A 27,459-nucleotide genomic window follows, 5' to 3' on the forward strand; every position below is an offset into this window, starting at 1 on the left:
GGGCCCCACAGCCGCAAAAGAATCGGATCACCAATTGACAGGTGATCCGACCAGCCGGCGGCGGGGGGCCCTCAGAGAGAGGGGGGCCCGGGGCACGTGCCCCCTGTGCCCCCCCCTTAATCCGGCCATGTGTACAATAGAATGAATGGTGATGGGGTATTGCATTTTCCTGAATCTTTTTTTGTAGGTGTTGTGGGCGCTGAGGTTCAGCCTTTTATTGAAATTATTTTAGCATATTGTGGCAGCGAAGCCATATAAATGTATTGTGTATGGAGTCACAATCTTTTGAGACAATGGTTATGACTGACCAAAAAACAGCGCGGATGCTAAATAGTGTAAAACATCTATAGTGTGTACGCATCATCATCATCATCATTTATTTATATAGCACCACTGATTCCGCAGCACTGTACAGAGAACTCATTCACATCAGTCCCTGCCCCATTGGCGCTTACAGTCTAAATTCCCTAACATACACACACAGACAGAGAAAAAGAGAGACTATGGTCAATTTTTAATATCAGCCAATTAACCTGCTAGTATGTTTTGGAGTGTGGGAGGAAACCGGAGCACCCAGAGAAGACCCACGCAAACATGGGGAGAACATACAAACTCCACACAGATAAGGCCATGGTCGGGAATTGAACTCATGACCCCAGTGCTGTGAGGCAGAAGTGCTAACCACTAGGCCACTGTGCTGCTGTAACATGAATCAGCATGTTGATCGGGACTCCAGTCGTTGGTAAAATCGAAACGATTATCGCATCGTTTGAAAGTTTCTGTAATGTGTATCCAGCCATAGTTCTAACTAGCTTGCTCTAATAAACGTCAGCAGAGGCTTGACCTTTAGCAGTACCACTTAATTACTGTACCAAATCAGTGCAGCTTCCAATACGATTTGTGTGCTCAAACAGGAATATTGAACAAGGTCATATGCAGTACATATATATATATTACAGGATGATCCTGACTTTAATCAAATCATTAGACGAGCAATTCACTATCCACCCAGTTCTCACAAGTGACATTAGTCTGCCCAGCTGTGCGGGCTCGTATTGGATGGACAGTGCTTGAAAAGAAGCGCTTTGAAACTACAGCGCATGCGCAGACACGTATTCCTTCTGAGGCGGAGCACTGTCAAGCTGTCATTCCAACCTCTTGCCCTAGGGACACGTGACGTCACAACAGCCGACCAATAGCGCCGCAGAGCGTTGTTTTTTCGTAGCAAATTTGAAAAGTGCCTGGTGCGGCGGAGGAGAGGAAACGGTTGCAGCGGTTGAGAGTCCCGTCGACGCCACAGAGAGAGCGGAGCCGTCCTGTCGTCGCCATGAGGAAAAGGTGAACGATAATTACATCATTAACGTATCTGACCTTTAACTCGCTGGGTGCTGGGATAACCGATAGCTATCAGGAGGGGCAGTTAGTGGCAGAAGCTCAAAAACACCAACTGGAAAGTGGATTCTACTGATACCAGTAACGGGGGATGGAGGGGTTGGTGTGTGTCAGTCATGCAATTGATAATTATCATGTGTCTTAATCAGTCTTTAATATATGCAAATACCCCCGTGCTGTGTCAGAGGGCTACATACAGTGTGTACTGAAGGGACCAAGTAATGTGCTTTTACCTTCACGATGATCTTGCTGCGAGGATCTCTATACAGTAATGTTGGCTACTAATATGTGTATCACTTGTGCTGTGTGTACGTCATAGTCAAGCCACCAACTTGTGGTATGTAAGCAATGTAGATAAGCACATGCTGTAGAACAGGCAACTTGTTGCTCTCTGGATGCTATGGAACTACAAGTCTCAGCATGGCTTGCCAGTCCCCATTGCTGCAGAATGTCTGCCCTTCAGCCTGCAGGCTGTATGTAGCTGGCACAATGCCACACCCCCAAAACCCTCCATCAGTTTCTGTCAGGGATAAAGAATTGATTGTTTTAATTCAATAAGTGCTGAAAGTTGTGGGAGCAGGTTTAGGTCTGGTTATTGTGTGTAAATGAAGCAGTCTCAGGTTGCTGTGTACCTGACTATACCAACAGCCTCTTGTTAGTCACCTTCCCAACCATGTATTACTGCTTGTTTATATCTTGATGTAGAATAATATGTACATCTTGTCACAACTTCTCTTGCATACTGAAAATATATTACAATCCTATTGTAATATATCTTATTTCATTATTAGTCAGTGTTTTGTCAAGGACTATGTTGGTGATAAAACAAGTACAGGAATTCTGGTAGTTGGCTAACTATTAACACAAGTGCACTTTGCAGTTATGTTGATTTCAGGCAATTGTTACTGTACATTGTGCTTTGCAGGTGTTTAATGACAAGTAGGTAATATTTAATTTTTACCCTCATTCTGAAGCTGCAGTATGCTTGTTTGATGCTATTAGAAGTAAAGAGAAATCAGATATCCTTGCTTGTACTCTGCTTGCAAATAATTAAATGTAGTTTTTGTACTTCGTCTTATTATGTCTCGATGAGATGCGCTGATTAAATAAAGGTTTGTATTTACTGGGAGATCCTTTTCCCCTCAACAAACAGATAGAAGTTTACAATATTAGTTTGATAGTTCACTCATTCTCTAATTTGGTGTAAACTTTTGTTAAAAACCTGGGCATCCTTGGGTGTACCATAACCATAGAGGAAAGATACAGCACTTTGGAACTGCACAAATACCAGGCACCCACAGTACATAAAGCTGCAGACACTTAAAGTGCTGACCGAACATCCCATCCTCCCCTCTTACTTAAGTGTTGGAGATGACCTCAGAATCATACTGATGATCTTCATCAACTAACATGGCCATTCTCTTGGATGAAATACAAACTTGCTGTAATATGATCAGATTTTAAATATTTGGGCAGCACGGTGGCGTAGTGGTAGCACTTCTGCCTCATAGCACTGGGGTCATGAGTTCAATTCCCGACCATGGCCTTATCTGTGTGGAGTTTGTATGTTCTCCCTGTGTGTGCGTGGGTTTCCTCCGGGTGCTCCGGTTTCCTCCCACACTCCAAAAACATACTAGTAGGTTAATTGGCTGCTATCAAAAATTGACCCTAGTCTCTACCTGTCTGTATGAGTCTGTCTGTTAGTGTGTGTCTATATTAGGGAATTTAGACTGTAAGCTCCAATGGGGCAGGGACAGATGTGAATGAGTTCTCTGTACAGCGCTGCGGAATCAGTGGCGCTATATAAATAGATGATGATGATGATGATGATAATATTTAGGACAGGGCCACACACTGTGCAATGGCTAGTGTAGTCAAATATGACTAGTTGGTTGAACAAATGTCTGTGTGACCACCATAATGTTTTATAGTGACTTCAAAGAATGATCGAGCCTCTGTTTTTAGTTATTAAATGGTAAATCTTGCTCCTTGATGTTTAATGTGGCTCCTACATTTGGCATAATTTTTCTCTATGAGTCACCCTGGAGTACATTTATTTAAATAAATCAATCAATCAATATGGTATTGGACAGGTAAATGCAACCAGCCATAGATTGTAAGCTTGCGAGCAGTGCTCTTATCTCTTTTTTGTGTGTATTACCCAGCATTGTTTTATTAGTTTGTTCCCAATTGTAAAGCACTACAGAATCTGCTGGCGCTATATAAATAAATGTTGATGATGTTACCCAGTTTACCAGCCACAGAGTTTTTTTATTTTTTTGTTCAATGTGTCTGTTGTCTTTTCCCTAAATTGCCCCACTCAAGTAGTGTTTACTACCTTATAACTTATTATTTTATATATCTTTTTTTTTTTTATTTGACAGCCCAGACATTTATTAGTTATCTTGCTTTAGAGCTCCATTTATTTGAGATGGATATGTTTCCATTAATTGTATTTTATAAAGAAAAACAAAGACAAAACACCTGTAATTTATGCTAGTGTGCCAGAAATGACCTTTAACCTGTATACGTTATTATACGTAATAATAGCACATATATATATATATATATATATGTGCAAGTTTTTTCTTTTCTAGCTCATATTATGTTATAGAACCAGAGGTAAAAGCTAGACTAATCAGACATTCTAGTAGTTTAAAAATAGATAAATGTTGTCATTGTAGGTGTAAGAAGGAAAATAAGCAAAGTATAAGCCAAGTGTTCTATGTTGATGACATTCGGAGATTTGCAGACCAAGCCTGGTTATGATGATCTCGCCAGAATATAAATCACAAACGCGCATCGTGTGGATGCCGTCTGTTGTTTTTCTTTAAATATTTGAAAATGAATGCACTTGTATTTTTCAGTTTGGGGTTTCATTCCTTATTTCCCTGCTGGTTAATTCCATTTCTGTAAATTTCCATTTCTTATGTACTCCTAATTCTTGGGAGATTATTGATTTGAGTAGCTATGTTTAATACATTCTAGCCTTTTTAACTGCAGTATAACATACAAAGCTAAGCTTTTGTATTATAGTAAGCTGAGTTTTCTTTCCAGACATGAATTGATGTCATCTGGTTATGCTAGCCCAAGCACTCTTAGGGTGGGGCAGCAAACTCTTAGATCTAAATTTAACCATTGCATACCAATTTCATGTTGTCATGTAAATGTAGAATATAAATATTGATTCCGAGGAAATATTCATGTTAGAAATGGTAAATTTATTCTAGTATATTTTCTAAATGTTTTTTCATTCAACATATTGGCGTTTTAGCTAGAAATATTAAGTAGGATTTTATTTTTAAACTGTATGAATAACCTCTTTATTGTCTTATTATTAGTGTGGGTTTGATATTATATTGAAACATTTCTTCTATTTAAAATGTATGGTTTGTAGAGGTCTTGTTGGTTTTAAAATAGCAGTACTTACAGGTAGTGAGCAAAACAGAGCAGGTTACAGAGCATAAACCACTCATCACATCTGGCAATACATATTTGCCAGTTCAGTGGTGCAAAGTGCACACGCTATGGACTCTGAGTAGTGAGCGAATTCTTAATTTTCAGAGATTCAATCTCATCAGGCTCAGTACCAAGGGATTGGTGAATAGCAGATGTGGTGCCATTGTTTAAAAAGGGGACGAGATCACAACCAGAGAATTATAGACCTATAAGCCTGACATCAATAGTGGGGAAACTACTGGAAGGTATTTTAAGGGACAGTATTCAGGATTACTTGGTACGCAATAAAATTATTAGTGGGAATCAACATGGATTTGTGAGGGAAAGGTCATGTCAAACTAATCTAATTAGTTTCTATGAGGAAGTTAGTGGGAACTTAGACCAGGGCAGGACAGTAGATGTGGTCTACTTAGATTTTGCAAAGGCCTTTGATACAGTGCCACACAAGTGGTTGGTTTACAAAATAAGGGAACTGGGTCTAGAAATCAAAATTTGTACTTGGATCGAAAACTGGTTAGAGAATAGGGAACAGAGAGTTGTGATAAATGGAACATTTTCTAATTGGTCAAAAGTCATAAGTGGAGTACCTCAAGGTTCCGTGCTGGGACCACTCCTCTTTAATATATTTATTAATGACCTTGGTGATGGTTTAGAGAGTAAAGTTTCTATTTTTGCAGATGACACTAAACTCTGTAAGGTAATAAAATCAGAGCAAGATGTAGCTTCTCTACAGAGGGACTTAAATAAACTGGAGGATTGGGCGGCTAAATGGAATATGAGGTTTAACACAGATAAATGTAAGGTTATGCATTCGGGGATCAAAAACAAGAACGCAATCTATAAATTAAATGGAATTAATTTGGGAGAATCTATAATGGAAAAGGATTTGGGAGTGCTCGCAGACAGTAGACTTAGCAATAGTGCTCAATGTCAAGCAGCAGCTGCAAGGGCAAACAAAGTATTGGCATGCATAAAAAGGGGCATAGATGCAAGGGAAGACAGTGTAATTTTGCCACTGTATAAATCGTTGGTAAGACCTCATCTTGAATATGCAGTACAGTTCTGGGCACCACTCTATAAAAAAGATAATTTGGAACTAGAAAGGGTTCAGAGAAGGGCGACAAAATTGATAAAGGGTATGGAGTCATTAAGTTATGAGGAAAGGTTAGCCAGTTTAGGCATGTTTACTTTAGAAAAGAGGCGTCTAAGGGGAGATATGATTACTATGTACAAATACATTAGGGGTCAATACGGAGAGCTTTCATGGGAACTTTTTACCCCAAGGACTATACACAGGACACGTGGTCATCCCCTAAGGTGAGAGGAAATTTCACAACCAGCAAAGGAAGGAGTTCTTTACAGTAAGGGCAGTCAAGATATGGAATTCATTGCCAGGGAAGGTTGTGATGGCAGATTCAATAGATATGTTTAAGAAAGGGTTAGACAAATTTTTAGCGGAAAGGTGTATCCAGGGATACGACCGTTAATTTAAAATAAAGGATAGTAGTGGATATAGGATAAAAATTGGATTGCAATATTGAGTCTGGGGGGATTTTCAAAATTGAAACAGATGGGAGGTTGCCTACTCTGGATTAATTTCAAATATAAGTGCAGGATCGCAGGAGGTCCAAAATAGGTTGAACTTGATGGACTGGTGTCTTTTTTCAACCTCATCAACTATGTTACTATGATATGGTCAGATCAGTAATCTATCATCATGTTCTTAACAAAGGGATGAGTGGAAGAGTAACACCACCCTTATAACCTTACAGCCCTGAGTGCTCCTTTCCAATAGTAAATGGTCCTTGTGGTTCCATTATGTTGTGGTCATATTCCTGGCAATGGTTTGCTTGTAGTCCGTGGCTTAGAAGGCAAGGTATGCCTAATCGCTTCTTAAAGGTACTAAGAGACCATCTTCAGACCATGTTGCAGCGTTTATTTCCTGACATGAGGAATGTCTTCCAGGATAACAATGCCTTCATCCACAGAGTATGTTTAAGTGCCCAATGGTTTGAGCATGATACTGATATGCATATGTCGTGTCCTTCTCTGTTAACAAATCGAGCATTATGAAATATTCTGGAACAATGCCTGAGATGTGTTTTCCACCACCATCAGCATAGCATCACTTGATATTGTGGAAGAATGGTGCTGTATCCCACATTGGTGTCCTCAATGCCACGCCATATAACTGCTTAGCATAGTGGCTCATTGCTATATTAAGTGACTTTGGGGCCTATTTATCAATCCTATTTTTCATTAAAATCCCCTGGAAACGGCAGTTTTGGGGGATAGGAACATATTTAAGGATCATTAAAACTATTTATGGGACATTGTAGCAAATATTGGAGAGATCTGCTGTGGTCCCAGTGTCTAGCTTTCTATGTGTACTGCTATTTTGCACGATTTAACAAGTTCCACTGGTGCTCAATGGCGTTAGCCATTGAAACCTATGTGGAGAACATTGCAGTAGACGGATCTTCGGATCCCTTGCCACAGCTTACCTACTCTCCCCTCCGGTCACTATTGCAAAGTGCCCACTTTGCGATAGTGACCATAGAGCAGATAGGATATAGGTGCACGTGTGTGTTCGAAGGTACAGTAGTTTACCGTAACTGCTGTTCTGGAACAACTATGTTTTAATTATTCACAATCTTTCATTTGTCATTATTGTGACAAGGAAATAAAATGTAGTGGGGAAAATAAAAGGATTGTTACATATACCCCTTTATATTGCTGTTTTTCATTTTTATTTTTTGTTCACTATGTCTAAACAACCTCACCCTTAAATTACTTCCTGTGTCTTACCCACCTGTGACATAATTTTCACCTGAATGGCTAGGTTCCAGAACTCTATAATGGTTACGCCGGTCTCCTGTATTATATCCCACTCCAGGCTACTGAATAGACTGCTCTGTTGTCGGCACTGTATGCTGCAGTTGTTGACATTTTACATCCTTGTCTTATGTTCTTTGGCCCATTACATAAAGCACTCCTCTGTGAGAGATCTCATCATGAGATTTTAAAACTGATGCAAATTTCACATGTATGATTATAAATATTGTACACAGTGTTTTATAGTCCTGGCTTTCGTTCCAATAACTGATTATTCTATAAACTTTCTTTAAATAGTCAAATGCACAAGTTTATATAACCAGGCCAATATTTTATTTGTATAATGCATTGGCCTGCTAACATTTAAAGATACAAATGACAAACTATCACTGAAGTGATAATTTTAGGAAAAGTCTGCTAGCCTAGCTTTAATATACTACCTAAATGAGTTAATTTTATCCTACACCAGTGACCCTGGTGGCATCTTAAAGACTTGTACCTTTTACCAGAATCGCTTTCAGGGTCCCATCAGTTGAGTGTCCTGGCATTTGCATTTGATGCTTAGTGCCATTAAATAATGTGCCTGATTTAGGAGTTTTTGATTTGTGTGTTTTAAAGCTGCATTATCACCTCATCATTAAATGTTACTAATGTACTCCTTCCATCCCTGAAAACCATTTGTTTGCCACTTTAAATTGACTGCATATGGGGGTTTTGTGAGCAGGAGGACAGTCAGAAGTGGCTGATTGATCTGAACGAGTCGCACATCCTCCTTGCTCCTCTTCTGCATCATCATCATCATTTATTTATATAGCGCCACTAATTCCGCCCCTCCATACAATTCTTCTTGCTTGAAAGCACTTATTACCTTTTTACCAAATAAATATATTTAGTGTGTAGTAAATTGTGTGTGATTACGAAAATGGAATCTCTGACAATATATATGGTTTTTTATTCCTCTGCTTTAGCGAGGCAATCGCTGCTGAATCTGTAGCATGCTTAAATTCTGCATTAGCTCGTCTTCGAGATATTTGGGAAGAAATTGGGATACCAGAAGACCAACGACTGCAAAGGACTGATGCTGTCAAGCGACATGTAAATGTAAGTAACTGGAATAATCAGAAATAAGAGAGATGAGAAACACGTGTATTTTTTCCCCCGATAATAAAAGATAGCACTCTATTTGTATTGTAATATGTAGTAAGGAATTACAGCTTAAGCACTCGTTCTGCCTTTCTTCCATTTGCATCCTCAGTTTAATACGTTTTAAATATATGTATACATCTTAATTAGGTCACTTCCTAAGGCGCCTTTTTTCCAAGGTATACATACAATCCCAGTTTTTCTAGCCATGCATGCATGTCACGCTATTAATGCCAATATTTTTTATACCTGACAGATTCTTTTGACAAGGATGATAGATGAAGAGGAAAGCTTAAAAGAACGTCTCCTAAAGAGCATTGATGTCTGTCGCCAAGAATTAAACACTCTTTGCAATGAATTGAACCTTCCTTCATTTGAAGTGAGTAAATAATGCTCAACATGTCAGAAATTACTTCAGCTTGCAGTTCTTTAGAATGAATTCTAATTTGTGACATATCCTTCTGACCTATTGATGGCTGTTTAAGAAGGTATTTGTCATGGTCTGGTTAAAGGGGACCACATTGATCCCCTACCAGGACAAAATCTAAACCAAGCCTTTGTCAAATGACTGTGATGCTGGCAAGCTATACCTAGTGTGTCTTGAATGGCAGAGGTATGGGTACTGGGGGGAGTGGAGTTTGGTTTTAAAATGTGTTTTTGGAGCACATTTCCTTTATAATAAACTTTTTCTTGCATCCAATGTGGGTACTAATGCAGGAGTTTAGCACTTTACCTTTACATTTTCTTCACTGATTCTGAAACTCCTCCCCCTCTCTACAGGGAACTCCATATTTTTTCTGTCTCCCCTCAGGAGTAGGTTATTTTTATTTAGCCTCTTCACTGTTGATGCGACCAGTAGCATCAAGACTTATGTTAAGATATCTAACAAACTACTGCGCTGAGGTTACTCCCATTTCCGCTCCATTAATCGTAAATACAATTGTGTATCCAACCAATAAAACATAACTTTATTTAAAACATACTCAAAAAACAATACTAAATTACATTTAAAACAATTCTTATACAAATCGCTACCCCTATTGGTGCACTGATATTATTTTTATGTATGTATGTGTGTGTGTGGGTACACTCAATTATCAATCGCATATGGACTCTTCCATGGTTAATCTATTGAGAAATAAAGTTAAGCCAACATGTAAATATACATTGGCATTTCACAGGAAAGACAAGTTCTTATGCTGCGCCCTGTGTTTTTATGCAGATATCAATCCAGTATTTGCATACGCTTAGGAGACAAATAAGTGATCCGATGTACTAGTTTGCAGGTTTTAAACAGCAAGCTTTATATATTAAGTCTGTTTCGTTTTCTAACATAGTTACCTTTTTGAGACTGTACCAATCACAAACAGTACATGTTCTTATCAGCACCCTGACAGTGCTGTAAATCAAGTTATTCACAGATACAGGGAAAGTCTTTAAACTTAACTGTCAGTTATTCCTCTCATCCTCAGCCAGCCAGCGCCGAGAGAATTGTCTCATGGTAAGAGTTTGATGACAGGAGCTGTAGAGGTCCCCTTTTGGTGCCGCCTCCTCCTATCCCTTGCTCCCTATGGGGGGCTGCCTCTGCAGGTAGTGTGAATGCGAGATTGTGCTGAAGCGTGCGCTAGAGGCGCGGCTGTGAGGAACAAAGAGCTCGCTTGCGATTGCAAAAACAAACCAGATCATGCATTCGGGCGGGACTAGATGTTTCAACATTGTCAACTGTATTCATTCCATTTATTGAGTACTGGGAGGCCATTTTTGTGCACAGATTTCGTAGTTCATTGAGAGTCCATTCTTTTAGGGTGCTGAGGGTGAAATGTATTACGCTCTGACTTTAGCACATCGCTGATATTCGACGAATGTCACCATATTTAAAATGGCAATGTGTTTAAAGGCGTGTTTTGCCTTTAAACACATTGCCATTTTAAATATGGTGACAGTCGTCAAATATCAGCGATGTGCTAAAGTCGGAGCTTAATACATTTCACCCCTGGTCTCGGCTATCTGTTCTCTTTAAGAAGAGAGTGGAACTTTATCAGATATGCAAATATATATCCATATCCGTTCACCATTAATAACAATTGTATAGCTGTGCAAACATGTATCTTGTGGGAACCAAATTCTTTATTTTAACGCTCAAACAAGTAACTGGTGGAGTTTGTGTTTCCTAGCACTTGGTTCTCTGTTTTTCAGGAAGATGACAGCACTATTTTGCAGCTGGAGAAGGACTTGCGAACACGAGTGGAAGTCATGTTGAAACAGAAAAAGGAAAGAATACAGGAACTCAAACTGTTAAAACAACGTGATCAAGATTTGTGTGACATTCTGTGCACATCTCCTTACTATGTTGACAGTCAGCGTGTTCCAAGCTTGGATGAACTAGATCAATTTAGGAGGCATTTGGCTGCACTTTCTGTGGAAAAGGTTACTCCAGATTTTTATTTATTTATTTTTTAAATACCAATACATTTTTCCCTAAGCATTTTGCTAATGCTAACTTGTTATGACAAAGCATAGTCTTACACGGTTTACATAGTCTTTACACATTTTATATTTCTCCTATGCACTGCAGGAACGACGTGAAGCAGAGTTTGTGAAAACAAAGAAACAAATAATTCTGTGCATGGAGCAATTGGATCGCCTGCCTGACACAAGCTTTGAGAGGGACGTGGTTTGTGAAGAGGAAGAAGCTTTCTGTCTTTCAAAGGAAAATCTTGCAGCTTTGCACCAACTTCTTTTTCAGGTGAGGGAATGTTTTTTTTTTTTTTTGTATTTATAAATATGTCCCAATCACGATTTTATGACCGTGTATAGATTAACAATTGTCTGTATGATTGCAGTTAGAAGAACAGATTAGTCAAAATCAATCTTTATGTGAAGAACTACGGTCCAAAATTCTTGAGCTCTGGGACAGACTTCAGGTTCCTGAAGAGGAGAGGAATGCTTTGGCACTTCATATGACTGGATCAAAAGGAAAAACTATTAAGGCAGTAAGCATTATGTTTATGTAAAGGAAAGGCTCATTTCATGTGGATTGTAAGTTGCTTTTGGTATCGGACATTAGGAAATACGTTTTACGTGACTTTTTTGGTTTTGCATCACCAGATAACTAATTTGACTTGTACATGCCCTCTTGCAAATCATATGAAGTACTAAATGTATTTTCTGTCATGGACCATGCATGATACCACATATCCATGACTTCAAGACTGGTACATGCAGTATTATTTGATTGCTTGAATAAAATGGAGGGGCTACGGCACATGTTTCCGCCAGGTTTTATACTGGGAAGGAGTTATGTTAAGTGATGATATCCATGTGTGGCTTTTTTTTTTTTTTTTACTCATGTAAAAGTATTGACGCCATTAACCTATATATTTACAAAAGCATCTTACAGTTTACGGACTAATGTCAAGTTACATAGGTGACTAAATTAAATGGGACACGGAATTTTGAAGCTAATCCTGGATCCCAGGGTGGATTTTTTTTTTACTTGGCTTTGCTGGGTCCTTGGATGAAAGTTGACTGTACAAACAGGCCTATTGCTGTCATCTTCCCCACTGCATTTTCTCACGTGTCTGATATTAATCTAATTGATTTCATATGGATTATAATCGGGCATGACACACATTTTGGCCTGCTTTACTCACAAGTACTGTTAGGCAGCAGACCTCTTGACATTCTTCAGACATCACAGTAAAAATGCAGCCCCCACCCCTCTACATATACACCTCTTATCTCTCCTTTCCTGTTCATTTGAATTTCCAGTTATCAGCCATGCACAGTATAAAGTCTGTAAGACAAGGCGGGGACACCTAGAAAAGGAAATGCAGCAGTCAGCTGTACAGCATGTTCATTTTCTAAACTGCCATTAAAGTAGACCCATAGGTTAAATACTGTCTGAATAAATACTAGTGACCTCACTGAGGCAATGTTCCTAGTGAGGTGATTGACTGAATATAGTTCAGCCCAAAAAATGTATTTCTTTCTATAGTATGTAAACATTTGTTTTGCATTTGTTTTAGTTACAAGATGAGGTGGATCGTCTTCAAGAGCTAAAGCTCCAGAATATTAAAAATATTGTTCAAGTAATTCGGACAGAATTATCAAACTACTGGGACAAGTGTTTTTATAGCAATGAGCAAAGACAAGCTTTTGCTCCATTTTCTGATGGTGAGTAATTTTAAGAGATTCCTTTCATTCCAAATATATAAATTGATAGAAACCTGGTAGTTTTCTGCAGTGTTGTGCAATTATTACATCACTAATGCAACCTAATTAGAACCTAATTGCCTCTTGTCAGATGACTACACTGAAGACCTGCTTTGTCTCCATGACACTGAAATCAACCGCATCAAGCAATACTATGAGGTACACAAAGAGATGTTTGAAGGAGTACAAAAGTGGCAGGAGAACTGGCATCTCTTTCTAGAGCATGATGTAAGTAATCAGGTTATTTTATAAAGTGCAAACCATACAATTGCGCACCTTTTTTACCCCTAAAAAGTGGCCTATGCATTATAGCCAAATCATTCATAAAACTCCTCCAATGCTGTTAACAAGCCAGGTGGCATTCATGATTCTGAACAACTACCTGTCCTTACTTGGCACTGTTCATTCAATACCCTATCAGATGCTGCCAAACCCCAGATTATATCACCTGGGTGCGTGGTTGTATAGCGGCATGTATGGAAAGAATAAAGCATTTGCAGATGCGACTGTGGAACACAAATAAAATATATTAGAAGAGCAGTCTACGTATTATAAACCCTCTCCCATCTGTACAGAGCTGTTGGGTAATTAGAAACAGCCTATCTGTAAAGTTATAGTATTACAGCCTTACATCATCGGTACTTTATTGTTGTCTTTTCTTGTATTTTATTCTTTTTGTTCTTAGAGAAAGGCAACGGACCCAAATAGGTTCACAAACCGTGGGGGTAATCTGTTAAAAGAAGAAAAGCAGCGCGCAAAGTTGCAAAAAATGCTTCCAAAGGTATCTGTAATAAATATATTAGTCAGAAGTCAATGTGTGTGTATATTATAACATTTTACAATATATGCTAGTAATGACAGGTGGCTTTGCACCACATATTTAAGTAAAGCATAACTTCTGCTTTAAAAGGGATCGATGTTTTTGATCCTTGCCTGGGATCACTTTCAAGATACTCGTCTTAATAATGATCCTGGACAAAGATCGAACGTCAATCCTCTTTAGAGCACAAATTAAAAGGTACATTTTTTTTTATACTGGAGTCTAACTATCTTTTTTACTATATATTTCCATTGGTGATGCTTCCCAGTTGAAAAACATTGCCCTATTGCCCTATATACGGTTGATTGTATGTGTATAGATGGATATCATTGTTTGGATGTTTTTATTTTGTCCTCATTGTAGCTAGAGGAAGAATTAAGAGTGCGCATAGCAGCGTGGGAAGGAGAACAAGAGCAGGAGTTCTTTGTGAATGGCAAGAAGTATATGGAATATGTGGCAGAGCAATGGAAACAGTTTAATTTGGATAAAGAAAGGGAAAAACAAGAGAGGGTAAGTCTTAAACTGTGGTTACACTTCAAAATGCCACTTCTTGTTTTCTTTCTGTTTTGGTGATCTTGGGTGTCCAATGTACAGAGAAAAACCCATGACGCAACACAATCTGCTTTATAGCTTTTTGCTGTCCAAAATGATAAGCACACCGTTACCATGTCTTGTTTGTGTTACGGTCATTTGCTCTTCAAAATAATTAACTTGCTGTTTCCAATTAATGCAGTTAATCAAGAAGTCGCGTCAGCTAGAGGAAGAGATGTATTATGGAAGTGCTCCTAAAACCCCTAATAAGCGAAGAGTGCTTGGCACTACTACACCTAGTAAAGTGCGCAAGGTGTGCTCTACTCTACACTTCTCAAGACCATATGTTTATTATGTACTGTTATATAGCATGTGCAATTTTTGTATTATGGTTATTCTCGCTTAATAAAACAAACTGTTGGTTTGTCTGTTTTCGAAATGCTCTACTATTCCCTCCCCTATCGGAGGACACATTGTATTATGAATTTAGTTATACTCCCAGTCTCCCCCCTTTACATTAATCCTTTTTGTATTCCTTGGAGATGTTCAGCACTGATGTTACAGGGAAGCTGATCTGTGCTTACTCTACATTAATCTGGTTGCCACTGGAATCCCTGCTCTGTTCCATTTTTTTCAACAGTTATATTCGTAAATACTATTTGTTTCAATCTATATAAACTAAAAAGTAATGCCCTGCATGTGCATGTTGTTTCTATCTTCCTGTTCTTTCCGCTAACTTGCTTGCTTTTTTTTTTTTTTTTTTTTTTACCCTTAGCTTAATAGCACATGTGTTTCCAGTTCGGCCAACAACACACTACGCTCTGCATTCAGTGGGACACTATGCCACTCTCCTGTGTCACGCCCACCCCCTAGTGGAGGCAAGGTCAGTTAATGGCAGATGTTTAACCAAGGCATGAAATCCTTTGAACTACAGTTGGCTTCATAACCTGCTTGTTTTCACCTTAACAAACCTTGTGCAGTAGGCTTTATCAAAGTTTAGACATTAGAAATAAACTTTTAAGAATAATGGCAGTCTCTTGGTTTTGTGTGTGTGTGTGTGTGTGTGTGTGTGTGTGTATATATATAATATATATATATATATATATAATGTGTGTGTGTGTGTGTGTGTATAATATATATATATATATATATATATATATATATAATGTGTATATATGTGTGTATATGTGTGTGTGTGTGTATATATGTGTGTGTGTGTATATATATATATATATATATATATATAATGTATGTGTATATAATGTATGTGTATGTATATATACACATTTATAGACACCTTGTTCTTAGTTTCTGTGCAGTTAAGACAGGGCCATCTGCACTTATAAGTAATTACCATCTCAATTACTCCACATTGGAACTTTATTTATTATTATTATTATTATTATTATTATTATTATTATTATTATTATTATATTCTCAGTCTATTTACTTTCTCCTTTAGCCTGGACTGCCTATCCGGACTCCAACCAGGGTGTTCAAAACTCCACAGTCAAGGATGCTCGAGAAGAATAAGGAGAACGTGTCCCAATTAAGTGGAACCGCTATGAGCGGTGGGTGCAAGCTCCCAATTCCTGCCCAGCGTAACCTCAGCGTTAACTCTGTTGCCAGCACCTATTCTGAGTTTGCGGTAATTCACCTTTTCTAAGAAACACGCAAAAAGCAGCAGCACACAGTCAGGAAGATGGGGGGATAAGAACCCCATGAGTATAGAGATATAGGCGGTTGGAAAGGAGATCTTGAAACACAAGACCAGCATTTCATATCTGGTTTTTGTCACATGAGCATTCTGCTTAGATTCTACTGGTCTTATATTGGACTGGAAAATGAAGAAATCAAAAACTGCATTATTTCAGCTTCAAAATGTTCATGTGACACTAGCCTTGTAACAAGTAAATAACTTCCTAATGTAAATTCCAGGGATATTTGAAGTCACATCACAGTTCTATGCGCTGCTATATAAAACATGGGACCTGTTTCTTTTATGATATTAGGAACTCATTGTAACTTCATATAGGGCCGTCTCTTATGACCCTGGGATAACCTATTAACTTGCAAATAGGGTACGGTTTTTGTTCCTTTTCTTATTTTTACCTTGTACACTTTACTTAAGCATGTCACATTTGAAATGTGAATCTACTGCTTGAGCCTGACCACAAGAATTAGAGTGCAGATAATTTACAAAAGTAATTTAATGTAGTTATGAGGCCCAATTGCTGCATATGGTGAACATTCAGATTCAGGATGCATAAGTTGGTCCTGATTTTTAGTACTAGTCCTATATATAAATGAAAAGTTGCTTGTGATGAATGTGGCAGAGATTGTCCCTTGTTTGTATGAAGGAGTAAAACCACTTTAATGAGCATAGGAATGGACTTTTTGAAATAACTACAATTCTTCCCAATTAAACCCTTGAGTCCCACTCGTCCTCTCCATTGAAGGGGTTAAGAAAACCTACAGATCACCACGATCTGAGTTTTGTGATGCTGCCCAAGGAATGGAATCTTTGCTCCATTAGAAGCTTGTGTGCACTAGTGCGTCACAGAAACATGCATGCACATAGCCTATTAAAATCTATAGGAAATACCTGGGACAGGGATTGGCTCTTTTAAAGCCTCTATCTACCTTACCTGGCACTTAAAGTTTGGAAGTCCCCTCTTTCAAATAATGGTATCCTTGTTAATTTACTGCCTGATGTCTGTTTTTGATCAGCAGGCATTAAATAAATATGTGATGAACCCAAACTTGCTCAGCACAGGGGTGAGAGAAGCCTTAGCAGCAATGGGGTTGAAGTTTCTCATTAATTAAAAAACTTAAGTGTTTAGTGACCTTAGGCTTCTGCCTTGCTGCCCTTCTGAAAATAAGTAACCTCTTCACCTAGATAGGTAGTGACCGCAGATCTGTGAAAACTGCTCCCTAAATGGCATACAGCCTCTTGGCACAAGACTGTGTTCCAGAGCTGCAGCAGCGGTGATTGAACTGCTCTCTCCCCACAGAGGTGATTGAGAAGAGTTCACTATGTTTGGTACCGACACCAGAATTTGCACACTTAGTCATTGCAAAGCCTAAGTTGCTGTAATATGGGCGAATGAGGGACAAAATAGTAAAACTGCCATCCTAAATAGGCACTATTTTATACTGGGAGCAGTTTTAATTTGAATGGCTGTGTGTTAGATAGTGATGGCCTCGAGAAGGGGAAGGACTTTTTCCTCTCGCATAAAAATCTGATGGCTGCTCTCTATATCTCCTAGACAGGGAAATATTTGTATTTCCACTACTTAGCCTTGGAGACTTGTCGGTGTGGTATGTTTTGTAACCCTCTTCCTGTTGATTGTGTACTACACGTTCGCATTAGTCTTCATGTTTCTGTTATTTCACAAAAAAGTTGTTCCAGAGCTGGTTCTGGTGGTTTTTTACAAATTCTTTCACGTTATAGAGCCGGCAGGTCCTCACGTTGCCCCTTGAACACTAGGAATGTAACTGTCTCTCTTTAAACTGACCACTCTGAGTGCTGGGTTCTTCTACAGTCGTGGTTGATAGCATGCTTTCCGAAATTGTTTTGTTTCACTTTATCTGTAATTCACTATTTACAAACTCTACAATACGGTCATCGGAATTATTTTGTCGCTGTTACTTGTATCGGCCAGTTCAGCATTGCAGTAATGACTACCTACCCTTTTGGAGTGGTACAATTTGCTCTGTGCCACTTAAGAGAGTTTCAGATCAACCTCTTAATGAAATGGTAGTAATTTGTCCAGTTGGCTTATTAGGTTGTCTTCAAAAGCAACACTGTCACTACTCTGGTGGTTTGAGTCTACAGTCTAAATACATACAGATAGGTAAGAAGGCACTCCTCGCAAGCTTACAATCTATGGGAGTCTCAGAGTCTGCACTCTCATGAGGAGTTGCTCCACACCAATGTTATGGAACCAAAAGTGGTGGTAAACGTTCTAGTCAAAGCACTCTCTAGTCTTGGGAAAGGCTATAAATAAAGATGGTCAGACAATGCTATGGTGGGGGCATACATCAACCAGCAGGGGGCACCAACAGCTTCCTGACAATGAAAAACAAACCGCATAATACGCTCTGCAAAACTAAATGTTCCAGCAAGTTCAACAGTCCTCATACCCTGGGTGGAGAACTGGGAAGCGGACTTCCCCAGCACGCATGTCCTACGCCCTGGAGAATGCTGTAGGTGTATACAGATAATCGAGAAATGGGTCAAACAGATGTTGACATGCTAGCATATCGGTTGAACCACAAAGTGAACCGTTACTGCTCGATCCAAAAAAAGTTAAAAAGAGGTTGTTTTGATGATTTTTGAGGTACTAGATTGGCCCAGACGATCCTGGTACATGGATGTGCTCAAAATAGTCAGACGCCATGACAGGCTCGCTGCTAAGTCGGGACCTGCTAAGCCAAGGACTGTTTCGTTATTATTTTTCTCATTTGGCCAGAGGCCTTTGACAGCGTGGCGGAGACCAGACTAAAGTCTAGAAAGCTGGTCTCCGCTAGTAAATACCATATAATATAGAAAATCTATATTTCTGTCCGAAATGTAGGATTTTTAGCTTAAATTAGCCTTATTACTTCTGTTTTTATAGACATCAGTTCAGAGTTGATTCTCTGAAGAGGATATGTACTTTCTCTTATTGGATCTACCTTGATAGGACTTCAAAGATTTGAAAGACCTAACTTATTTGCCCTATATGATGCGCAAAAAAGAAATAAAAATATTGGCCTATGGCTAAGGTATTGGATTATTATCTAGCTATTGCTAGATGGATTAGTTCTGTAATACGGCTGGCATATATAGTGGCGAGGAAGCTTGTTCCAGAAAATGTAAGGGCACATTCCACTTGATAGAGGAGTGCCTCCTGAGCGGCGCTGCGTAGGGACTCTGCTGAGTAGCTGTGCCTGGCAGCTACTTGGTCTTCTGTACACACGTTTGCAAAGTCTTTTATAGGTTCAATGATTTTGCATACAGGAGTGATAGTTTTGGACGGAAGGTTTTGCAACTTCAGAACTTTCCCTACAATAGGGGCAGCTTTGGAAGGTACCAGTGGTTCCAGTGTCCTTTCTCTGTTTGAGACAGTGGTATTTCTGTACTTGCGTTGCATCCTTTTCTCAACGTGCATTGGAGGACACAGAACGCCCACCATAGGTGCGCTAGATAATCTTTTCTTCTGCAAGTCTTACCTGTGCCTCTATGCCCCATGGTTCCAGTGTTCCCCGAAGGATTTTGAGGAAAGGATTTAATGTAAGTACAAAAATCCCATTTTAACATTCGGGTATATCAAAGGCTATGAATCACTGAACTGAATAATAAACATTCAAAAAATGCTTGACAAAGTGTGTTTATCATGTTCTTTGACCCCTCAGCAGCAGGGCTGAAAACCTCTGAAGTGGGGTGGAATGTTTGGATATCTTTGTCACATTTTTGTCATGTTTAACGGCCTGTAGTTCCAGTCACAATCGACTCGCAAGTTATGATTTGGTAGCAGCTGTATAAACAGTAGGAGCAAATAGATTTACCCTCACCATTTGTTGTACACCTTGCTGAGGTTGCTACTGTATGCAATTCTCCTAGCTATGCTTCCTGGAGAACTTGCTGAGAGGGTAGACTGGTGAATATCTAAAGCAGGCCTGTCCAACCTGCGGCCCTCCAGGTGTTGTGAAACTACAAGCCCCAGCATGCTTTGCCATTAGACAACCTGTTGATAGCTGGAAGGGCATGCTGGGACTTGTAGTTTCACAACATCTAGAGGGACGCAGGTTGGACAGGCCTGATCTAAAGCATCAGATTGCTACTGCTCATTGATAATGTCGTACACACTCACTGTGAAGGAGTACAGCTAAAACAAATATATGGATTAGATATAAATGCTTCTCTTCTCTGGAAACAGTATGCACTATGTAGAATGGTCTCTAAAGCTGCATTTTACAGTGTTGTCATGGCAGTGTGAGGCTTAAGAACTGACAAGAGTCTCACTCCCATGACATCACTGTGTAATGGAGATTTGAATAGACATATAATATGTAAAACTATTTCTAGAGGAGAGCTGTATCTAGCAGCCACAGAAACCATCACATTTAGAGTAGACATCACTACTTTCTGTTGCCTAATCTAGTCTCTGCCTGCAGTTGCTGCTTTCTTCTGCAAGCCAGGAGTACCTATCCCAAGATTCCACTGCAAGCTAATGGAATCATTGGTTCCTATTGGCTGCATTGGCAAAGGAGATGCCAGAAGGATACATGATGGTGTGCTTTGCTGGACAGAAGCACACCATACATGTATAAATGCCAAATCTCGTATACAAATAAATTGTCACAAATAAAACATTGCCAGTGTTTTACAGTACACTGATCATAATAAATAAATATTGTTCCCCCTTTAAACTTTGGTAGGCAACATTGAATATGTGAGAGGTGCCAATATTTTATGTGCTCAAAATTCGATTTGGCTAATCTGATTACGTTTTCACCCGTATTCTGTGTTTATAGAGGGATTCTACACACATTGACTCCACATCCATATATTCCAGGTCTGTATTCACCACATAACCAATAACTGGTGCATGTATTTGGGATTCATCTTAGGGGTGCTCTGCTTTTCCAAGCTACTGTTTTCTACAAGCTGTCGGGTGTGGTGTAAATTCACTCTTCTGTATGCAGTCACACTGGGAATGTTGACAGCATTGGAATCTGTAGAGCCATATCCTCCAGGGGTAAATGTATGAAGCTCCAATTTCTGCAAGTTGCCGGAAATCGGCGACTGCATTTACAAGCCATTGTCACTTTAAATTTCCTCTGCAAAGTCGCCGATTTTCTGGCAACTTGCAGAAATCTGAGCTTCATACATTTACCCCTAGCTATTCATTGTTTAAAGTAACCCCCAAATATCTGCCACTTCTTCATTGAAAGCACGTTTCACAGAAACATTATGCACTTTTTATTTTGTAGTTTCCACTCTTAATATATTAATATTTCTGATCACCAGTGTAGACAGAGACCAGGTATACAGAATGACTTTCGACCTGACTGTGTTGCTGTTTTAACAACTTGCTTTTGTTTGCTGGTTATTTGCTGTGATATTTCTAACAATGTTTGTGCATTCACACTTTTAACATGACTTGCCTTGTTTAATATTTGTTTTAATATTGTTTCATCTTCTCCTCTAACAGTTTGTTTGTGGTGGTATGAATATCTTAATACAGTTTTCTTGTTTGTTTTTCCTTTGTACGTTACTGGCTTGTCTAACATAAAAAATTAAATAAAACCAACAGATCAGGAAACTGGCCCATGCTTCAAACCTCTGTCTCACTGGAAGTGGGTGTTATAAAGAATTTGAGATTATTTAACATAGTAACACAGTTGATGAGGTTGAAAAAAGACACCAGTCCATCAAGTTCAACCTATTTTGGATCTCCTGCGATCCTGCACTTATATTTGAAATTAATCCAGAGTAAGCAACCGCCAATCTGTTTCAATTGTGAAAATCCCCCCAGACTCAATATTGCAGTCCTATTTTTACCCTATATCCACTACTATCCTCCATTTTAAATTAACGGTCGTATCCCTGGATACACCTTTCCGCTAAAAATTTGTCTAACCCTTTCTTAAACATATCTATTGAATCTGCCATCACAACCTTCCCTGGCAATGAATTCCATATCTTGACTGCCCTTACTGTAAAGAACCCCTTTGCTGGTTGTGAAATTTCCTCTCCTCTAACCTTAGGGGATGACCACGTGTCCTGTGTATATTCCTTGGGGTAAAAAGTTCCCATGAAAGATCTCTGTATTGACCCCTAATGTATTTGTACTTAGTAATCATATCTCCCCTTAGACGCCTCTTTTCTAAAGTAAACATGCCTAAACTGGCTAACCTTTCCTCATAACTTAATGACTCCATACCCTTTATCAATTTTGTCGCCCTTCTCTGAACCCTTTCTAGTTCCAAATTATCTTTTTTATAGAGTGGTGCCCAGAACTGTACTGCATATTCAAGATGAGGTCTTACCAACGATTTATACAGTGGCAAAATTACACTGTCTTCCCTTGCATCTATGCCCCTTTTTATGCATGCCAATACTTTGTTTGCCCTTGCAGCTGCTGCTTGACATTAAGCAATATTGCTAAGTCTACTGTCTATGAGCACTCCCAAATCCTTTTCAATTATAGATTCTCCTAAATTAATTCCATTTAATTTATAGATTGCGTTCTTATTTTTGATCCCTAAATGCATAACCTTACATTTATCTGTGTTAAACCTCATATTCCATTTGGCCGCCCAATCCTCCAGTTTATTTAAGTCCCTCTGTAGAGAAGCTACATCTTGCTCTGATTTTATTACCTTACAGAGTTTAGTGTCATCTGCAAAAATAGAAACTTTACTCTCTAAACCATAAATATATTAAAAAGGAGTGGTCCCAGCACGGAACCTTGAGGTACTCCACTTATGACTTTTGACCAATTAGAAAATGTTCCATTTATCACAACTCTCTGTTCCCTATTCTCTAACCAGTTTTCGATCAAAGTACAAATTTTGATTCCTAGACCCAGTTCCCTTATTTTGTAAACCAACCTCTTGTGTGGCACTGTATCAAAGGCCTTTGCAAAATCTAAGTAGACCACATCTACTGTCCTGCCCTGGTCTACGTTCCCACTAACTTCCTCGTAGAAACTAATTAGATTAGTTTGACATGACCTATCCCTCACAAATCCATGTTGATTCCCACTAATAATTTTATTGCATACCAAGTAATCCTGAATACTGTCCCTTAAAATAACTTCCAGTAGTTTCCCCACTATTGATGTCAGGCTTACAGGTCTATAATTCTCTGGTTGTGATCTCGTCCCCTTTTTAAACAATGGCACCACATCTGCTATTCACCAATCCCTTGGTACTGAGCCTGATGAGATTGAATCTCTGAAAATTAAGAATAGCGATTTCCGAGTTTAACTCCATAAGGACCCTTGGGTGTATGCCATCTGGACCTGGAGCTTTATTTATCTTAATATTCTTCAGTCGCCTTTGGACTTCTTCCTCTGACAACCAAGTATTAATTAATGGCATGGTTTCATTTCCATTTTTATGTATTACTCCTGCCATTTTTTCCTCTCTGGTAAATACTGAAGAAAAGAAAGTGTTTAATACCTCTGCTTTTTCCTTAGTATCATTTATCAATTCACCCATCTCACTTCTTAGGGGTCCTATATTATCTTTAATCATTTTGCCATTTATATACTTAAAAAACTTTTTGAGGGTTTTGTCTTACTTTCTTTTGCAACGTGCCTTTCATTTTCTAATTTAGACAATCTAATTTCCTTTTTGCATGTTTTATTACATTCCTTGTACCTACGGAAGGACTCCTCTGACCCTTCAGACTTAAACAATTTAAATGCATGCTTCTTCCTTTGCATTTCTTCCCTTACCTTTTTATTTATCCACATTGGTTTAGACTTAATTCTTTTACATTTATTTCCCATAGGAATGAACTTATACGTGTATGTTTCCAACAACATTTTAAAGACAGCCCACTTTTCTTCCGTATTTTTTCCTTCAAAGGCTTTGTCCCAGTCTATGCTCTTTATAGACTCCTTTTTAGCATATTAAAATTTTAAATTTGCCTTTCTAAAGTTTAAAGTCCTAGTTGACCCCTTATACCGTTGCTCTGGAAACTAATTTCAAATGAGACCATATTATGATCACTGTTTCCCAAGTGCTCCTTTACTTAAATATTTGATATTACAACTACATTGTTTGTTATTACTAGGTCCAGTATAGTCCGGTTCCTAGTTGGTTCCTCTACTAATTGAGCACGCTAAAAGACCATTACATGTTCCAGAGACCTATTTCCCCTAGCTGTACCGCAGGTCTCAGTGCTCCAATCAATGTCCGGATAATTTAAAATCCCCCATAATTAAAATTTGACCTAGTTGTGTAGCCTTTTCAATTTGCTGTAGAAGTTGGGCTTCCTCAATCGTACTAATATCTGGAGGTTTATAGCATATCCCTATCAGCAATGTCTCTGAACTTTTTCCTCTCTTGGATATTTCCACCCACAATGCCTCCTATATTATCACCAATATTCTCGTATATAACTTCCTGAATACTTTGTTTTAATTCTGGCTTAATATAAAGACATACTCCTTCTCTCCTTTTATTTACCCTATCCCTCCTGAAGAGAGAATAGCCTTCCAAGTTGACTGCTCAGTCATGTGTATCATCCCACCAGGTCTCCGTAATACCTATAATATCATACTGCTCATTCATTGCTACTAGTTCTAACTCCCCCATTTTACCTGTCAGGCTTCTTGCATTTGCAAGCATACACTTAAGTCTATTGCCTCCCTTAGGTATTTCTTTTTGCTTTAAAAAGGGCCTCTCTTTATCGGCTGTGCTTCCCTTCCCCCTCCCTCCACCCTCTTGACTCTTGTTAAATTCCTCCTCACTACTCTCAATGTCTATCCCATAAATACTTGCTTGCCCCTCCCCACCCCCCCCGGAGCCTAGTTTAAAATCTCCTCCAACCTTCTAACCATCCTCTCCCCTAGCACTGCAGCCCCCTCCTCATTCAGGTGCAATCCATCACAACAATAAAGATGGCAACTGACCGAGAAATCAGCCCAGTGCTCTAAGAATCCAAAACCCTCCTTCCTACACCAATCTTTTAGCCACGCATTAACCTCCCTAATCTCCCGCTGCCTCCCTGGACTAGCGCGTGGCACAGGTAGTATTTCCGAAAATACTACCTTGGATGTCCTTGCCTTAAGTTTGCGACCTATGTCCCTGAAATCATTCTTTAGGACACCCCTTCTTCCTCTAACTCGGTCATTGGTGCCACATGTACCAAAACCGCTGAGTCATTCCCAGCCCCTCCTAACAATCTGTCCACCCGATCCGCAATATGCCGAGCCCGAGCACCTGGGAGACAACACACTGTTCGGCATGTTGTTTACATGGTGTCTATTGCATTATGTTACCAGTAAATGTATAAAATGTGGTGGCTCCGCTTGCTAGTTGTCCCACATATAGTGCTATCTTCACTCATGGGTGGCTTCCCCCACCTTGTCTGCTACCATCCTAGCTACTGTGGCTCATGAGACCTCGCAAGGTACGGAGATGAAGGATGTCAAAATTTTCAGGGACTGATTCTTAATGAGGTCAATGACGTATTTTTTTTGTGAAGTATGCCACATAATTATGACTAGTGTAAACATGCAACTTAGTGGCTACATGTCTTGATGATCTCTATAAATTATGGACTTTAAAGGGGCATATAGGCTGAGTTGCACCCTTGTTTCCAATGTTGTGTTTTGTTTTTAGATTTGTCACATGCTCTAACATCCTCCATTGCTGTACTGTCTTGTCAATTTCTTTTTTTATTGCAGCAAATCATCAGTGATCTTAAAGCTTTTCCTGGATTGCTCTGTTTAAATAGACAATGGAGGTTATTTTACTAGCATTACCGAAAGGTGTATAACTGCACTAAGACCATATCAACCAATTCATGTCTAGTGCATGTTATATGATAAAAGCAAAGTTATGCTTTATTCATATAGACTTATTGCACCTTTTTGAGCATTGATGGTAAATTACTCTCCATGTCCCAAACAAATGGAAAAGTAGAATTGCATATTAAACATATGTTTACTACGCCTTCCTGGTTCACTTTAACCTCCTTGTTTCCCTCTTGCTATTGCCTGCATCTTTGAAAAAATGGGAAATAAAACAATTTAACGGTCTAGTATGTCCATTGATATTTGGGGTCTTATGTAGAGTTGACCCTTTTAATTTTCTCAGTTAATCAGAAGGTTGGGACCAAGGCCGTTGTCATCTTTAGTTCTAAACAATCTGGACTTGGAATCCTAGGGCTGCTCACCCTTTTTTTTTTTTTTTTTTTTTTTACAGCAATTGTATTAGGGGGACGCAGGCACAACAATACACCTCCTATGAGGTATCTCTGTTTCCTACTCTAAATAGCTTGTAACAAATGTTAATGTGCCCTTACTGTACTTGGGCTATGTCAAACCTTCCTTCCTCTGTTACGTCTCTCTACGTGCAACTGGAAGATAGGTCTGTCTGTATGCAGACTGAGACATGCTGCTGTTTTCTGCGCATGCGCATTTTGGAAAAGGGTGTTTTTGCGCTTCTGTTTCAAACTTATGTCGGATGCCACATAAGCCCCTTAATGGTTATTTATTTATTTTTTTATAGCGCGAAAATGGATTAATCCTAATCTACTGGCATTCTAAATTTTACTTAACGACCATTTCTCAGTATTTCAAAGATGGTTGGTTTTTCTTTTCATTTAATTGGTAATAATGCATATTTTTTTTTTCCTTTGCAGCGAGAACTTTCAAAAGCTACAAGAGATAACCCCAACCCTAGAATCCTTAACTCTACCATAACCAATACGTAACCAGTCCAGAGAAAGGATACTTACTGCAATGGACACAACGGCAGGTGTACATTCTGCACCCATAGCCACTCGGCGGTATATGAACTCTGCTTAGATGGGGAATCTGCACCTGAGCTCATGCTGATTTTGCACTGTCATTTCATCTCTATAACATATATTAATACAACCTTAGTTAGCTTCAAGGTGTAAAATACTGGTTATAAATGATAGTTTGTATTTATCCTTTCTGAAATGTATGTTTTGTACTGTATAATAGCTTTAGGATGCTTGTATCCAGATGTTCTGGCTACAGTTTGCACAGCAAGGCTTGATGTTTTATTTGTATATAGACGGTTTTTAGATAATTATGAACAATTTTTGCACATTCTTATTCAATGTCACTACAGCTATGGCACAAAATGTTTATTGTTTTTCAAATGATGACTGTAAAGCAGTTTGTGGCAATGGAGTTTTTAAGAACTTTTGAAGCTTTAAATTCTGTGGGTAACGTGACATCAAAGCAAATGTACTAGTGATGAAGTAAGAATAACCTGATTATATTTTATAGTAGTACATAATGAATGGTCCACATTTTATGTATATTTCACATTAAGAAAACACTACAAAAAAGTCAAATTGA

General features: G+C 38.9%; 1 protein-coding gene across 4 annotated transcripts; it reads left to right on the forward strand.

Annotated features, from left to right (window-relative positions):
• The first annotated feature begins 1,183 nt into the window (after window positions 1-1,183).
• On the forward strand, window positions 1,184-27,060 carry PRC1 (protein regulator of cytokinesis 1). Of its 4 annotated transcripts, none has more exons than XM_075207825.1 (15): window positions 1,184-1,338; window positions 8,655-8,787; window positions 9,086-9,208; window positions 11,026-11,256; window positions 11,405-11,575; window positions 11,673-11,822; window positions 12,858-13,005; window positions 13,136-13,272; window positions 13,730-13,825; window positions 14,228-14,374; window positions 14,598-14,708; window positions 15,171-15,278; window positions 15,858-15,966; window positions 20,918-20,958; window positions 26,769-26,855. In XM_075207825.1, the coding sequence occupies exons 1-14, from the start codon at window positions 1,328-1,330 to the stop codon at window positions 20,935-20,937; spliced, it is 1,695 nt and encodes a 564-aa protein (XP_075063926.1). In that variant the 5' UTR covers window positions 1,184-1,327; the 3' UTR covers window positions 20,938-20,958; window positions 26,769-26,855. The 4 variants fall into 4 exon arrangements, with proteins under 4 accessions (XP_075063926.1, XP_075063922.1, XP_075063924.1 ...); XM_075207821.1 differs by having other exon boundaries at window positions 1,185-1,338; window positions 15,858-16,043; window positions 26,769-27,060; XM_075207823.1 differs by lacking the exon at window positions 20,918-20,958 and having other exon boundaries at window positions 1,185-1,338; window positions 15,858-16,043; window positions 26,769-27,060.
• Window positions 27,061-27,459: the final 399 nt, after the last annotated feature.

The sequence above is a fragment of the Mixophyes fleayi genome, chromosome 4 (assembly GCF_038048845.1).
Source record: "Mixophyes fleayi isolate aMixFle1 chromosome 4, aMixFle1.hap1, whole genome shotgun sequence".
Taxonomy (NCBI): Eukaryota; Metazoa; Chordata; class Amphibia; order Anura; family Limnodynastidae; genus Mixophyes; species Mixophyes fleayi.